The 14,760-nt window shown below is 37.9% G+C and overlaps 1 protein-coding gene across 1 annotated transcript; it reads left to right on the top strand.

The window, feature by feature from the left end:
* Window positions 1-967: 967 nt before the first annotated feature.
* Window positions 968-14,509, top strand: exosc10 (exosome component 10). The gene is made up of 25 exons (XM_055188691.2): window positions 968-1,130; window positions 1,299-1,435; window positions 1,607-1,730; window positions 1,916-2,020; window positions 2,152-2,305; window positions 2,702-2,810; window positions 2,893-2,968; window positions 3,072-3,182; window positions 4,672-4,815; window positions 4,891-5,081; window positions 5,173-5,329; window positions 5,537-5,685; window positions 5,796-5,846; window positions 8,050-8,161; window positions 8,737-8,784; window positions 8,866-8,941; window positions 9,050-9,171; window positions 9,266-9,358; window positions 10,088-10,156; window positions 12,676-12,769; window positions 12,921-12,994; window positions 13,065-13,296; window positions 13,373-13,434; window positions 13,559-13,632; window positions 13,822-14,509. Exons 1-25 carry the CDS (start codon window positions 1,008-1,010, stop codon window positions 13,850-13,852), a joined length of 2,718 nt encoding a protein of 905 aa, XP_055044666.2. The 5' UTR covers window positions 968-1,007; the 3' UTR covers window positions 13,853-14,509.
* Window positions 14,510-14,760: the final 251 nt, after the last annotated feature.

The raw sequence follows: 14,760 nt of genomic DNA on the forward strand, positions 1-14,760 counted from the left end.
CATCAAAAAAATCAGAATGACATCAAATTGTAACAAAACAACATGAACATATAATACAGCAATACAAAAACATGGTCTGGCGCCATATAAACCATAAATACAAGGAATATCTTGAGCTGCTGTGCCTGTATAGCTCCCTCCCTTTACCCTTAAATAGTGCACTATTTGTGGGAAAGCCATCTGTAGTGGTGTCCGAAAATTATAGTGGACATTATAGTGGACGAGTGCACTTATTCAATCCCATAATGGACCCATAACGTTACCCTTTCACTGCTCGTGCCAAATGAACTCCTGCGACTCGACACAAGATGGCGCCCGCAGCTTTACTCGTTTTCATTTACACAAGTAGCAAATTTACATTTTCATGATTATGGCTCATGAAACAGGCTATAATATGTACGCTTTTACACTTTGATTCTCTAATTTGTGAGACTTAATGATAAATTAAACTAACTAAACGGTAACGATCGATAATAACTACAGACGCTCCAAACATGATCTAATTTCTGTATTTATTTATTTTATTGTAAAATTTAATATAACCAGAAACGTGAACAGTGAAAATATTTATCATCTCAATAACGATACAATATAATAATAATACTATTTTTTTTAAGAAACAAATTAACATGGTTTATAAAATAGAGAAACGCTTAAATATATTTAATGGTTTAATTAATTAAATGTTTTAAGTTGTGCTATTCTATTCTATTTTACTACTGACCAAATTATGCACGTAGACCTGAATGAAACGCAGTGATTGGATATTGAACATCAAAAAAAACGAGGCAAATGAAGAATCACGTTGAGATGAGACAAAGAAATCAATAATCTATCTTTTTATCTAACTAATCAGTATTTGATTACTAGAATTTAGTCGCTCCACACTCCTTTCCAGTAGGTGGCGGGAATGCGCCTCCTAAGTTGGTTTGCCAACTACCACTGCACTCCAGAAGAAGAAGAGAATCACATTCTCGCGTGAACTGCAGTTTTATGTTTTCACCATCATGGCGGCCTCCTCGAGTAGTGCTGCCACTACTAAACCCAACGATCATTGTGCATCAGCCGGAGAAACAGAGCCAGAATCAGAGTTTTGTCCAGGTTTTAAAGATGTCGATGCATTTGTCAAGGTCTGTGAGCCGTTTTAACGTGTAACACCATCTGTCATTGGTTTAACTAGCTGTCAATACACTGCAACGTGGAACGAGTAGCCATGTGTGCACATGCAATAACTTGTAAATTCCAGTGACTTAAAATCTAAAATGAATTTAGTTAACAGATCAATTGTTTTTTTACAGCACGGACTGGGAACTGTGGTCGCTGCCACTAAATCGAGTGCGGCTCTTCCACAGGCCGGAGATGAGTTTGATCTTTACCGCAGTTTCCCTGCCTTTCAAGAGTTTTGCGCCTCACAGGGTGATCGACTTTTACACTGGTAAGTCATTTTACTATAAGTGCATTACTGCAGTGGTATTGTGGCACTACGAAGAATAAATAATTATATAAATAAATACATAAATGATACTGCAAAAAAACGTGTGAGTCTTGAGACGAATATAGGTTATAACTTGTTGATCCTTTATCAATATCTCTGTTTTTCCTACAGTATGAGCCAGATCATGCAACACCATGGCTGTAGATCTCACATGAGAGACAGGAATAAACTAACAGGTCTTGAGGACAGATTTGACCTGGTTGTGGATTCAAATGATGCCATTCTTGAGAAAGTGGTAGGAGTTTCATTGTCTTACACTTTTGAGGGTTTTACTTCAAAACAATAATTTAAATTTGTTGATCAAAATGGCAAAGATTAAACACAACAAATTGATTGTTCAACACAAAAGATTTTCTTCTACGTCATTTTAATAAGGCAGCAGTGGGCAGTTCTGATGTGTGTTGTGATTTATCTGCTCAGGGGATTCTTCTGGATGAAGCTTCTGGTGTGAATCGCACACAACAGCCTGTGATGCCGGTGGGATATCAGCCACCCAAGATTGTTGTGTCTAGTTGGAATCGCAAGGTTAGTTTATTTATATGGGACGAGTGCACTTATTCCATCCCATAATGGACCCCATAACGTTACCCCTTCACTGTGAGGCTGTTTTTGAGAAGCAGGTTCTGGTATTATGGCATATGTTTTTCCCTTTATAGGGAGGAAATCGGAGCACTGAAACCTTTCACCTTCTGCATGCCAAAAACATTCAGCGGCCACAGCTGAAATTTAAGGAGAAAGTGGATAACAGCAACACTCCATTCATCTCCAAAATCTTCATCAAACCCAATGCTTTGAAACCTCTGCCCGCTTGTAAGTGTGCTGAGCAACCTCTGTGACATGCTTTCAGATCTTTTACAGTGGTTCTCAAACTTTTTCAGCGTGCGGCCACCCTTGTGTATGGCGCAGTCCTTCGCGGCTCCCCCCAAAGAAAATTTATGACAAGAACTATTGTAAAACTCAACTTTTAATTCAACAAAACATATTAAATTATACGAATTTTTGATTAGTAGTCTTATTTTTTTAGGTGTAATAATTTGCACAGAATTCATGATAAATTAATTTATTTGATAAAATGTCATAAAACTGGTGGCCCCCTGGCACCATCTTGCGGCCCCCAGTTTGAGAACCACTGTTTTATGAGACACAGACAATCTCTGCAAGACAATGACTAGCAAGATACTGAAATTGAACTAAATGTGTTACTAGATTTTACAGACAAACATGTTCGTAAGGAGAGACCAGAGGATTTAGATGTTCCTGCTGCGCTGGCAGATTTCATCCATCAGCAGAGAACACAAGAGCATGTGGATGATATGTAAGACAGATAATTAATTCATTCATCCAGTGCTTTTCATGCTACTCTGCAGTTTTAAATGAAAAGTAATGGTATTTTCCAGGTTTTCTCACCCATATCAGTATGAATTGGATCATCTGGTCATGCCAGAAAGCCTCAATTCGAAACCTGATCCACAGGTAAATGTCTCCTTTAAACCTTTGGCAATATATTATTAGATGACACGTGTTGAATATTTATATTATTTCTGCACAAGCAAGTCATTGTTTCATTGTGCTTTAGATGTATAAACCAATTGCTGAGAGCAGCTGTCATTTTATTGACACGCTGGAGGATCTTGTTGCTTTGAATGAGAAGTTGGCCAAGACGTCCGAGTTTGCTGTGGATTTGGAGGTATGACTCTGCTGGTTTAAAAAATATTTTATTTCAGTCTTGAGATTCAGAATCGATTTCAGACAGGTATTTTTAATGGGAAACGCAAATGTCACAGCCCTAAAAAATTATTTGTTGTTTTCATACTATATAGATGCATGTTAATTTATCTACTAATATATTATTAAAAACGTCCTACATTTATATTCATTGCCTTTTGTATTGCATTAATTTTTTTACATTTACAGGTGCACAAATACTGGCTAATTTTAATTTCATTAAAGGAATAGTCTACTCATTTTCAATATTTAAATATGTGATTACCTTATCTAAGAATTGTTGATACATCCCTCTATCATCTGTTTGCATGCACGTGAGCGCTGGAGCGCGCTGCGATGCTTCGATAGCATTTAGCTTAGCCCCATTCATTCAATGGTACCATTTAGAGATAAAGTTAGAAGTGACCAAACACATCAACTATATTTTATGGCGTAATAGCACTTTTGGGAGTACTTCGACTCGGCGCAGTAACACCCTCCCTCTCCCATTATGAGAGTGAGAACGGGAGCGGACTTTTCAGGCGAGTCGAAGTACTCCCAAAAGTGCTATTACGACATAAAATATAGTTCCTCTTTTAAATCCGCTTAGAAAAGCGCTACGTTTTATTTTGTACCACCAAACTTGCTCGTATAACTAATCGTCTTAAATAGGAAGAACATTGATGTGTTTGGTCACTTCTAACTTTATCTCTGATTGGTACCATTGAATGAATGGGGCTAAGCTAAATGCTATCGAAGCGTCGCAGCGCGCTCCAGCGCTTACGTGCACACACACAGATGATAGAGGGATGTATCAACAATTCTTAGTTAAGGTAATAACATATTTTAATATTGAAAATGAGTAGACTATTCCTTTAAAATTTAATTTCATTGCTGTGTTCTGTATTGACGGATGCTTTGTAAATTTGCGCTTAACAACCCTTAACAATGTTCTTCAATTTATTTTTAAATAAATGCAGTGCATGCATTAAAGCTTGGACATAGCCAGCTATGAGGTCATTTTTACGTATAAAAAAATAAAATTTGAAGTTCCCTGACTAATAAGTTTTTCAAAACGACTCATATTGTCATTTGTAAGTTTGCACAGTTTACTGTATAATTTAATGTAAAATGACGGAGGTTGACTCAAGCTGTGAGAGCGCAGGTGCAAAATTCGCAGTGTTGCCAGATCTCATTATTAAAAATCCTCTTTAGTACTAAAGACAAATTAGGTATATTAGTTAAAAAATTAATGCACAGAAATAGTACATTTAATAAGTGTACTTAAAAAAGTGTATTTTAGTGCACTTTTATCACTTGGGATAGCATTTGTTAACTCTTAACACCCCACCCTGTACCTCACTAATTTACAAACCCTGGCTACGGCCATGCGATAAAGTAATGAGAATTTTTATAAGGTATTTTCTCATAAGAACATTCACTTGAGCAACATTTACATTCTCCATCCACAGCATCATTCCTACAGAAGTTTTCTAGGAATCACGTGCCTGATGCAGATATCCACCCGCGAGGAGGATTTCATCATAGACACGCTGCAACTGCGCAGTGAAATGTACATCTTAAACGAAACATTCACCGACCCAACCATTGTCAAGGTAATTCTCTACTACAGTTGAAGCGGTTAATGCATGTTGTTTGTCGTCCATATAACACGTTATTGCACCTTGCAGGTGTTTCATGGGGCTGACTCGGACATCGAGTGGCTACAGAAGGACTTCGGACTCTACGTGGTCAACATGTTTGACACCCATCACGCTGCTCGTAGCCTGAACCTCGGCAGAAACTCCCTCGATCATCTCCTGAAGGTCTTCTGCAACGTGGAGTCGGATAAACGCTACCAGCTGGCCGACTGGAGAATAAGGTGAATAAACTTGTTTATTCACACAGAGGAATTTGTGGATGCTGTGAATTTGTCAATCAAAACCAAATTGATTTCCTGTTTTTCCGCATAGGCCCTTGCCAAATGAGATGTTGAATTATGCTCAGGCAGACACTCACTATCTTCTGTACGTGTATGATCGAGTACGGGCCGACCTTTATGATGCAGGCAACGGACAGCCCACCCTCATTCAGCAAGTCTGGTCTAAAAGCAGAGACCTTTCACTGAAGGTACAAACACATTTTAATACCAACTAATAAAGCTTTTCCGCCCGCTGAAAATTTGTTAAATTAAATGTAATAAAAATTTATGAAATACCTTTTATGGCTAAAATGATGAATCATTCAAGAGAACCATTTAGTCTGTGTCTGTCACGCTGCATTGTTTGACACAAAGTTTATTGTGTTGCTACAACCTTCATAATTTTCTTCTTTTAGAAATTCGTGAAGCCTATCTTTACGGAGGACTCGTACATGGAGCTGTACCGCAAACAGAAGAGGAGTTTCAACACACAGCAGCTAGCGGGCTTCAGAATGCTGTACGCCTGGAGAGATAAACTGGCACGAGATGAAGACGAGAGCACTGGGTAACCCTCCAAACCCGCACCATTATTCTTTCTGTACCAGTATCAGTTGGCTTGACGTTATGAGTGCTTATAAAGAGTGATTTATTATGAGCATGTTTATTTCACTGCAGATACATCTTACCAAACCATATGATGATGAAGATCGCTGAAGAACTTCCAAAGTAAGTTTTAAACAGATCACATTCTAGATATTATTTAAACCAAAAAAATTGAATAATTGAGAAGCTGATGCAAAACGTCTCCATCAAAAATGAGAATGATCTCGGCTAGGGGTGGGCGATATGAACAAAATTTTATTTCACGATAGGATTCGTTTTGTCATGATAACAAAATGTATCACGGCAAAGTTTTTTTATCTTTTAATTAGGTTTTTATGTTATTAAAATATTTAATGCTATAGAATTTTCATAATTCTCACAAAAAAACAAACTAAATTCAAGCTCACTGACATATAAACAGTCAGTGATGAAAGAATGATGTACATTATAACTTATTAAGCTTTATGCATTTAAGGCAAATAAAGTGACAAAAATGTTACGAGCTTAATAAGCAGTGGATGCGCGTCTTGCGCGCTCCTCTCACACAGAAACAGTGCGCGCATATTACATTGTTGTTTGTGTTTTAATGGCTTAAAATCACTTGTTTAAAACTGCAGTGCTGTAATACATGTACAAACGTTAAGTTTTCATGACCACGCACACAACAATGTGTCGTGAGTGCGTAACCTCAATAGAGATGATCTCTACTGGTTTCGACCGGTTTATTATATCTACTGGTTTATTGCCCACCCCTACTCCCGGCACGCATTATACCTTTGCTTCACATCTTAATCCTGGCTTCAAGCCTGTCAGAAATACGCCACATTGATTTTCTGCAATGTCCTTTAAGTGCACGGAAAATGAATCGTGGATCACATTCAAACTTGTGTCCGTTGTGAGTGATTGGATCTGAATACGACTGTTATGTGGTAGTCACATAACATAATAAAGTTAAATACATACTTGAGTTATAGTTCATATCCTTGATACATTAAAATCAAGACATTCTTAAAAGTGCTGTAAAATTAATGTGTGTCTATACCACTGATAGATCGGTGGTTTAAACATAAATATTAAATATAGAATCTGAGACGAGTCTACATTTACAATAATTTAATGATTAATAGCAAGATTTATGTGTGTTTAATGACGTGACGATGTGAAAGGGGGAGGAGATTTATACATGCCTCAGGTTTAGTTGATAAAACACTTTCACATAGGATACACTTGTGTATCCTCGCTCATGACTCCTCAGAAAGCCTCCTAACTCCTCGTTCCTCGCCTCCTCGTGGTACAATTAAAAAATTAAGATGTCCTACATGATGGCTGAGCTCGATCATTTTCCGGGTCGTAGGATGTAGGACGCAGGAGCGAGGAGACGAGGAAGCATATTGAGAAGCACCCAATGATTTTATATTGATAAGGACTTATTGATCAAAGAGCCGTAATGCATGAAAGAGCTGTGCATAATATCACCTTTGTGATTCAGAATCCAACCACAAATTATTGTTACACCCCTATTTGCAATGTTTTTAGTTACATCTTCAGGGATTTTGCAGTTGTTGTGTCCAAAGAGTTGATTTTTTTTAGAAGTTCGCACTTAAAGGGTTTTGCAGTGAAATACAGTCAAATTTGTTAAATAAAACTGAAGTGAAAATAAGGTATTTCAAGTGAAATTACTGAAACATAAGAACCTAATAAAAATGTGCACTTAGTGGGGCATGCACACCAAAGCATTTAAACGCGGCTGAAACGGCAGGCCGATGCTGACTGTAGGCGCTTGCCAGCTATTTTCAGCTGAGCGCTTTGGTTGCTGTTTCGTTTATCAGTCGTTGAACGATGTGCCGGTTGGTTGTTGTGATATTTGTCCTGCCCCTCCTCCACTGTGATTGAACAGCCAAATGAAAAGTGACATTGACGAGTTGAGCTTTTCACCGGAAGTTGAATATTTTTCAATTCTCAGCTTGGAAAAACGCTGAGGGCCAGCGCTCCGTGTGGACAAAACCCGCCAGGTTCTGCCGTTTTTTGAAAAGCCACTGGAAACAAATGAAAACATATGCTGGCCACCGGCATAAACGCCTTGGTGTGCACGCCCCTTTAGAGGGTTTTGCATCTAAAATCTTCAATTCTAGAAATCAAAAGTTATGCACTACATTAAATTAATATATAGGTTATATATAATTAATATGCATTATTTATTCTTGCACCATTATCGATGTAAAATGTGCCTAATGTTTCGCTATTGTATCTTTAAAATATTTATATGCAAATCATGTCTTTTCTGATTGGCACAGTCGTTTTACAGATCTAATTTGTTTTATTATAGAGAACCTCAGGGTATCATCGCTTGCTGTAACCCAACACCGCCTCTAGTGCGGCAACAGATCAATGAACTTCATCAGATTATGAAACAAGCTCGAGAAATTCCTCTGCTGAAGGTGCGTTAAGATCCAAACTCAATCCTGTAGGTCTTGTTTACATTGTCTGTTATACTTACAAATGTATTACTTCTACAGGCGGTTTCCCAGGCAGGGCTCATCCTAGTCTCAGACTAAAATGCGTGTTTGTGCTTCCTAAATGTATAAACGCATATTTCAGTGCCATTGCTTAGTCTCAAGATGCACACCAGCATTGTTTTTTATAATAAGAATTACTGAAATGTCATAAACCATAACTTAGGCCTGCTCCTAATAAGCTTTATGCCCAGCTGCACTACTTCCTGAACTTCAGCCAGCTCCTTGTTTCCTGTCTGCCATTATTGGACAAACTGATTAATCCAGGTGTGCCTGACCTCAGTAGTCACAACAATAATCAGGCACACCTGGATTAATCAGTTTGTCCAATAATGGCAGACAGGAAACAAGGAGCTGGCTGAAGTTCAGGAAGTAGTGCAGCTGGGCATAAAGCCTATTGAATCTTAACCCTGTCTGGACAACCGCCTGCTGTAGTTAATATTTTAATTATACACACTGTTGACATTTAGACTAATGTTAATGACATTATGTCTCTTCAGGCAGAGACAGTTGCAGAAAAAAGGACCTCAATTACGCCAAAAAGAAGGGTACGTATTAAAGATTTCATTTACTTGCAGTTTGATGTTGTGAATTTTCTTCTAATATCCCATGTTGCTGTTCTCCTGTAGCCCCAGCCTTTATTATTTGGACCCCATGACACGTCTCGCTCATCTGAAAGTGATGTCCTGGACCTATCTTCGATCGGTACATTATTATGAATACCTCACAACATACCTCATCATTTTTAAAAACTGTTAAGTGAGCTTTAAGGACACATTAGAGGACTTATCTTTGTCATTTTTTCTTATTTAGAAACCCCGACCAAACCAGGAGTTTTGTTTTCAGAGGAGGAGGAGCAGGAGGAGGAGAACGTGGATGAAAACCTGAAACCACTGCACGGCCTTATAGCTCCACCACAGATCAGTCTCTTTGTTGTAAGATATTTATAGGCTGCGTGCACTACATAATAATGTGCAGTTATAGTGATGGTCTATATTAAGATGGATTATTTGTGTTGGGTTTGTTTAGGAGGATCAGGAGCATCCAGACACCGCTCATCTGACAGTAGCACAACAGAAAGCACACAGCATCATGGAGTCCTTTGAGAATCCTTTTCGAATGGTACTGTAGTTCCTCAAGTAAATTGTGCAATGTCTGCACATTGAGTAGCACCAAAATGATTTACAGGCTGTATGTTTGCTGACCAATGGCAGATTAAAGGAAAACACCACTGTTTTTCAATATTTTACGATGTTCTTACCTCAACTTAGACCAATTAATACATATCTCTCTTTTTTCAATGCGTGCACTTAATCTTTGTACAGCGTGTTGTGAAAGTGTTAGCATTTAGCCTAGCCCCATTCATTCCTTAGGACCCAAACAGAAATTAATTTAGAAGCCACCAAACACGTCCATGTTTTCCCTATTTACTCTTACTCATGTAACTCCTCGTTTATCAGCCTTTAAATAGGGAAAACATGGAAGTGTTTGGTTTCTTCTAAATTCATCCCTGTTTGGATTTTAAGGAATGAATGGGGCTAGGCTAAATGCTAACACATTCACAACACGCTGTACAAAGATTAAAAGTGCACACATTGAAAAAAGATAGGGATGTATTAATTAATTTAAGTTAAGGTTAGAACTAAATAAAATATTAAAAAAAAAAATTATGTTTTCCTTTAAGGAGTGGGTTTGAAACTTCTTTGTACACAATTTGTATTAGTTTTAACACTGTATTAGTGAAACGACACGGTTCACTTTTTAATGTGCTTTTGTATAGTTTCACTTACTGTCAATAATAACACTAAGAAGCTTATGAACCTATTTACTAATATTTGCTTTTATTTTCAGTATTTACCATCAAAGGACATTCACATATCAAAGAATGCCAAATATGATCCATCATCAAAGATTTATGAGGTATGGTGCTTTTTATTGGTGTGTTGTGTTTTTATTAAATGTTTTATATTTATTTATTGTTTGATTAACTGAAACATTTTTGTTTTGTAACGTGGTTTCATGGTTCAAGTTGTTCTTGATATTATTATGTACAGATGGGTGGATAGATGCTTGTAAATAGATGGGTGGATGGAAACAGATAGATAAAAACGAATGATAGATATAGACGGATGATAGATCAATATAGAAGGATGAATAGATAGATATAGATAGATGATGAATAGGTAGATGCTGATACATAGAAATATATAGATAGATAAGTGCAGATGGATGGTTAGATGATGGATAGTTATAGATACAATACAGTGAGGAAAATAAGTATTTGAACACCCTGCTACTTTTTCAAGTTCTCCCACTTAGAAATTATCGAGGGGTCTGAAATTCCAGAGATCACAATGTATGATTTTTTTTAACTATTTATTTGTATGATACAGCTGCAAATAAGTATTTGAACACCTGAGAAAGTCAATGTTAATATTTGGTACAGTAGACTTTGTTTGCAATTACAGAGGTCAAACGTTTCCTGTAGTTTTTCACAAGAGTTGCACACACTGCAGGAGGGATTTTTGCCCACTCCTCCACACAGATCTTCTCTAGATCAGTCAGGTTTCTGGCCTGTCGCTGAGAAACACGGAGTTTAATCTCCCTCCAAAGATTCTCTATTGGGTTTAGGTCTGGAGACTGGCTAGGTCACGCCAGAACCTTTATATGCTTCTTACAGAGCCACTCCTTGGCTATCCTGGCTGTGTGCTTCAGGTCATTGTTATGTTTGAAGACCCAGCCTCGACCCATCTTCAATCCTCTAACTGAGGGAAGGAGGTTGTTCCCCAAAATCTCACAATACATGGCCCCGGTCATCCTCTCCTTAAAGGCGGAGTCCACGATGTTTGAAAAATTCGTTGGAAAAGGAGACGGGCCGACTACCAAAACACACTAATAGCCAATCAAATCAAATCAAATGCCGGGTTGCGTATGTGTGGGGCGGGTCTATCAACAGAAGGACCAGATTCTATTGGGGTAGGGGCATGTTTGTTTGGGTGATTTCAAATATCAACATTGGCTTTCAAACATCGTGGACTCCGCCTTTAATACAGTGCAGTCGCTCTGTCCCATGTGCAGAAAAACACTCCCAACGCATGATGCTTCCACCCCCATGCTTCACAGTAGGGATGGTGTTATTGGGATGGTACTCATCATTCTTCTTCCTCCAAATACGTTTAGTGGAATTATGACCAAAAAGTTATATTTTGGTCTCATCTGACCACATGACTTTCTCCCATGACTCCTCTGGATTATCCAAATGGTCACTGGCAAACTTAAGACGGGCCTGGACATGTGCTGGTTTAAGCAGGGGAACCTTCCGTGCCATGCATGATTTCAAACCATGCCGTCTTAGTGTATTACCAACAGTAACCTTGGAAACGGTGGTCCCAGCTCTTTTCAGGTCATTGACCAGCTCCTGCCATGTAGTTCTGGGCTGATTTCTCATCCTACTTAGAATCATTGAGACCCCACAAGGTGAGATCTTGTATGGAGCCCCAGTCAGAGGGAGATTGACAGTCATGTTTAGCTTCTTCCATTTTCTAATGATTGCTTCAACAGTGGACCTTTTATCACCAAGCTGCTTGGCAATTTCCCCGTAGCCCTTTCCAGGTGGTGTACATTTTTGTCTCTAGTGTCTTTGGACAGCTCTTTGCTCTTGGCCATGTTAGTAGTTGGATTCTTACTGATTGTATGGGGTGGACAGGTGTCTTTATGCAGCTAACGACCTGAAACGGGTTCATCTAATTTAGGATAATAAATGGAGTGGAGGTGGACATTTTAAAGGCAGACTAACAGGTCTTTGAGGGTCAGAATTCTAGCTGATAGACAGGTGTTCAAATATTTATTTTCCAAACTGTATGGAGATGTATATGGATGGATTTCAGTATTCATACAGTAGTCATGTTTACTTTGAGTTACAAGCCATCAAATTAATTACCTTATAATTAGAAGTTTCTATTAAGATGTCAGCTGTGTCACTTTTCCACGCAAGAAATAATACATTATTTAAGTTGCCATGAAACGGAAGTAGCGATTGCCTAATTTTCCTCATGGTGATGTAAATCCGAGTGAAACTGGCTTCTGAAATAAAATAAGGCAGGGCTGGATTTGAATTTGTCCATCGAGATCTGATTGGATTGTTTGAAATTGGGTTGTGATGCTAATTGCTAATCACTTTTTCCCGGACCCCACCCACCTGCCATACCATATGACCGGAAGTTATCAAAGATCGTTTTGGGGAGATTTGCGTTTTTGATTAAAGATTATGAGGGCACACAACAAAAAAATATTACAATATTCCAAAACAAATGACAGTTGTTCATGTGGTAGTTAGTTAAGTGGTTAATCATGTGTACATAAATATACATACAAATATGATGTATTCATGTAATTGACAGATATCAGGTGACTTAACAAACTCACTGTTTTTATTAAAGATTCGTAACAGGTGGAAGTTACAGAGTATTGAGCAGCAACAGAAGGACGTTCAAGCAAAGCAGGAGGCTAAAGAACAGGCAAAGAAAGCTCGAGGTAACAACAACACAACAAATTATGTTTCTAATGTTTATCTGAACTCCTCACCCATTTTAACAGCCACAAGCCTCCAATGGGATAAACATTTCTGAATATTTCTTGTACCGATACAGAAACGTTCACATTTTTGTTAATTTACGTTTTTTAGAAGAGCGAAAGAAGGAAAAGCAGAGCTATCAGGAGTCGGTGCAAAACGTTCATAGCGTCAGGCAGCAAGTAATGGTGAGAAACCTCTATAACAGCTCTGCTATTTCCTAATTTCTTAGTCATTTAACATTCTTGTGTGTTTTAGGAAGCAAAGCAGACCGGGCAAAAGAGAGAGCGAGTGACCAGTGATGTATGTGAAGAGGGTCCTAAAACAAACACAAAAGTCTCAAAGACGGATACTGAGAAAACTGAGACCGATCCATCCCGGACACCTGCTCCGAAAAAACACAAAGCCAAAGCTCTTCAAGACCCTCAAGTTTCCAAACAGGACTTCAAACCTTTTGACTACAGTCAGTCCAACATGAAAATATTTGACGGTAAGATTTGGTCCTGAAAATTTTTTTGCTTTTCATTAAAGTTCTCGTCTTCATCGCTTTTGTTTTATACACGCAGGCAAATCAAAGGAGAGTTCACAGTTTGATCCAAACAGACCAGCGCATGATTCCAAGCAGAAGGTTTGAGTTTTTCTTGAATTTGCAAGTTTTTTCAAACCAATAAACTTCAAAATCATCATTATGGCTTTGATGTCACACTGTTCTGAGAACCCCTCTGATCTTTAATCTGAACTTTATTTCTCAGAAAAACCCCAGAAGACAAAAGCAAGGCTCTGTAGGAGGCAGGAGTATGTCTTATGTACCCAAAACATCAGAGAGGTGAGACAACACCACCTTATAACTGTGTGTTGTGAAAGTGTGTGTGTGCATGTGAGAGAGCGTGTTTTCGATAGCGTGTATGTGTGTGTGCACAGTACTGCGCGTGTCCGTGTGCATGAGGGAGTATTTGTACGAACGAGCAAGCAAGTGATCCCTCATGAGATCATTAAATTGTGTCTTTTCTTTCAGAGGTTTTCGTCATAACTGGCCCAAGAGATAAAGTCCTTTTCTCTCCTAAATTTCCTTTGACAATTCATCAGATTTTTGTAGTGGCCTCGAGTAGTGTTTGTATATGTTATATTACTTTTCAGGATTTGTTCCTTTATTAAAACGAGATTTTAACACATCGTTCTGTCTCTGTTAAAGTTTATGTTCGGTGCCGTGAGTTGTTGGATATTTGTTTTGCATGTAAAGTCGAGGTATTGAAGTCCGGTTTCCAGCAGTGATTTCATAGCAAGTCTATGATAGTAACCATTCAATAGTTGTAAAAAAATTAGTTTTGTATTTTACGTTTGTGCTACTGATGCAGCAAAACCAACCCTACATGAAATCTGTGACTTTAAAGCAGCAACAGTGCAAAGCAATACATTTGTGTACATAACGTTTGCTGTAAGTGAGTGGACAGTTTGCAATGTTATGTTTGTCCATCCATTAAATGCAAGAGTATATATTTACGTTATCTGTCATACTTTATCAATGGAATCTTTTAAACCTGTATAATATTTTATGTAAACATTGCATTTATATATCATTTCACATTGCTATAATGCATACAATGTCATTTGTAGGGTTCATGAACATTTTTTGACCTTTTATGCTATAAAGTGTTATTTTAGTTGTTACAAGGGCAATTAATAAATGTTTTAGTCTGATTATACAGATGTTTTCTTTTGCAATAATTTCTGAGTGTTGGTTTCAAGCATACGTCACCCTGTCTGGGAAATACACGGTAAGGTTTTCATTAGTGCTGGGCAAAGATTAATCACGATTAATCGCATACAAAATAAAAGTGATTATTTGGTATAATATATGAGTGTGTACTGTGTCTAATTATTATGTATAAATATTTACACACACATTCATGTATGTATTTAAGAAACATTTACATGTTTATATTTATTTATATTT

Source organism: Misgurnus anguillicaudatus, chromosome 13 (assembly GCF_027580225.2).
Source record: "Misgurnus anguillicaudatus chromosome 13, ASM2758022v2, whole genome shotgun sequence".
NCBI classification, from domain to species: Eukaryota; Metazoa; Chordata; class Actinopteri; order Cypriniformes; family Cobitidae; genus Misgurnus; species Misgurnus anguillicaudatus.

Coding starts and splice junctions, on each gene's coding strand:
- exosc10 (XM_055188691.2), top strand. CDS start 1,008: ATGGCGGCCTCCTCGAGTAGTGCTGCCACTACTAAACCCAACGATCAT. Junction 2,306..2,701: donor TTTGAAACCTCTGCCCGCTT/GTAAGTGTGCTG, acceptor ATGTGTTACTAG/ATTTTACAGACAAACATGTT. Junction 5,082..5,172: donor CTGGCCGACTGGAGAATAAG/GTGAATAAACTT, acceptor TTTTCCGCATAG/GCCCTTGCCAAATGAGATGT.